At 50.2% G+C, this 1,905-nt stretch overlaps 1 protein-coding gene across 1 annotated transcript; it reads right to left on the bottom strand.

Annotated features, from left to right (window-relative positions):
• Positions 1-396: 396 nt before the first annotated feature.
• Positions 397-1,155, bottom strand: LOC110601591 (cytochrome c1-like). The gene has a single exon (XM_021738780.1). It carries the CDS (start codon positions 1,153-1,155, stop codon positions 397-399), a length of 759 nt encoding a protein of 252 aa, XP_021594472.1.
• Between the last annotated feature and the right edge of the window lie 750 nt (positions 1,156-1,905).

Below are 1,905 nucleotides of genomic sequence, written 5' to 3'. Positions count from 1 at the left end.
TGCGGCCAGATTACCCCGGGCGTCACTAGTGGCAGACAGATTTTCCTCTAAATGGGCCTCCTCAACCCGGCGATCCACAGACTCCCGGAGAAAGTGGTCACGAGCGTCCACCTCCATGAAGAGGCCCATCACCTAGCGCAAAAAGAAAAAGCTATCATAACAAAGAAACAAAGAAAATTAGAATACCAGCAAAAACCAGAACAAACGACTTACCATCAGGAGCATCTCCCTGATCGTATCTCCCAGCTCCCCCCGAGGTCGAGACCGGAACGCAGCCTGCTCCCTAGTGGAACTGGCTAGAAGACCAGTAAGGGCAAGCAAGCGTGGGTTTGAAGCCTCTGTGATGCCGCCAAACATCCGCTCCTTAATGATTTCGGTACCTACGCTCGCAGGAGACTAATGAGTGATGTCCTCCACGTTTAAGATGTCGTTGTCAGAAGCAGACATCAGGGGCACCGTGGAAACATCTTTTTTCTTCTCAAGAGGAGGGAGAGCTGGAGCTGCCTTTTTTCTCTCAAGAGGAGGGAGAGCTGGAGCTGACTCCTTGGAAGCCCTAGATTTCTTCCGAGCAGGAGCTGGGGCAGACGTTTCGGGGGAGGCGGGGCGCTTGTCCCCAGCCTTCTCTATGACACCTCCATCACTAGCAAGGCCAGATCCAACCTCATCAGGAATAGGAGCATCTCCGCTAGGGGCCTCCTGAACATCTTCGTCTATAAGAATAATCTCTTTTCTTTTTCCTGGAGCCCCCTCTTCTGTAATGGAGACCTCAAGTCCCACAGCAGAAGCATCCACAGGAGGAAGGATAGGGTCCGCCCTTGCCAGCCCAGTTTCCTCAGCCACTTCAAAAATAACTCTCGGAGCCTCTTCCCTCCTCTCAGTAGAAGAGCGTTGAGGCCGGGGGGCTTGAGAAGACTGGTGAGCTGAGCTCGATCTGCTGTGGCTAGAGGGCCGAGACGACTTGCTACGTCGGGAACTCAGTCTGGGAGCCTGAGAAGATGCTGGAGGAGGGAGCCGAGTAATCACCCTGGAAGAAATAACCTCGGCTACTCTTTCAGTGGCCTCCTTCACAGATTGCCCAACCAAGAGAGCATCCAGTGCAGCGTCCATGCTCTCCCACGACAGTATAAGGTTCTTCGGGGGCTTGATCCGGTCCATCTTTACGTTGGAAGCTGCAAAGATCCAAAATCAATACAAAGTAAGATAACAAGCCACACAGATTACAAAGGCAAAACGACACAGCTAAGTGGAGTAAAGTACCCGCGTCTTTAATATCATGAAGATTAGACACAAACATACACTTCTCGACATCATACTTCTTTTCAACAGAAGTCAGTCGAATATACCCAACCTGCTCAGTAAGGCTCAGCTGGGGCAGATCATTGCAGTTCAGTGAAACGTCCTCCTAGGAGAGCTCTAGGTCCCAGATGAACCCGGACTCCTTCTTGAGCTCCACTACTGCAAAGCCCTCCATTCAGCCCTTTATTGAGTCTTTATGACCCGAAAAGATTGAAAGCCCCCCCCCCCCCGAGGGGAAAAATAATAAAAACCCTGGATTGCTCTGACTAATCGAAAGAAAGAAACAAATAAATGCACCGTGGGTTTGAACCCCCAGCTCAGACATACAGACTCAAAGGATGACATGAATAGAATGGAATTGGGAACTAGCATCCGAGGAGTTATCCTGAAGTACCGGAAGACCTCGGTAAAGAAGGGAGAAAAGGGGAAGGTTAAGCTAAACTCCCTCTATTTAGCGAAAAAGACCAAGCTAAGATCCTTTTGGGGATCGATTAGGTCGGAGGGAGGAGGATCAGGAAGAATGATCCTCTCGTTCGGGTAGGGGGCCCGAATACGAAAGAGAGGGGTATCTAAATATTCCCTAGAGAAGAAATTTTTGGAGTGACATTA

This window comes from Manihot esculenta, chromosome 15 (genome assembly GCF_001659605.2).
Source record: "Manihot esculenta cultivar AM560-2 chromosome 15, M.esculenta_v8, whole genome shotgun sequence".
Taxonomy (NCBI): Eukaryota; Viridiplantae; Streptophyta; class Magnoliopsida; order Malpighiales; family Euphorbiaceae; genus Manihot; species Manihot esculenta.
This window is presented reverse-complemented; position numbering and strand designations above follow the sequence as displayed.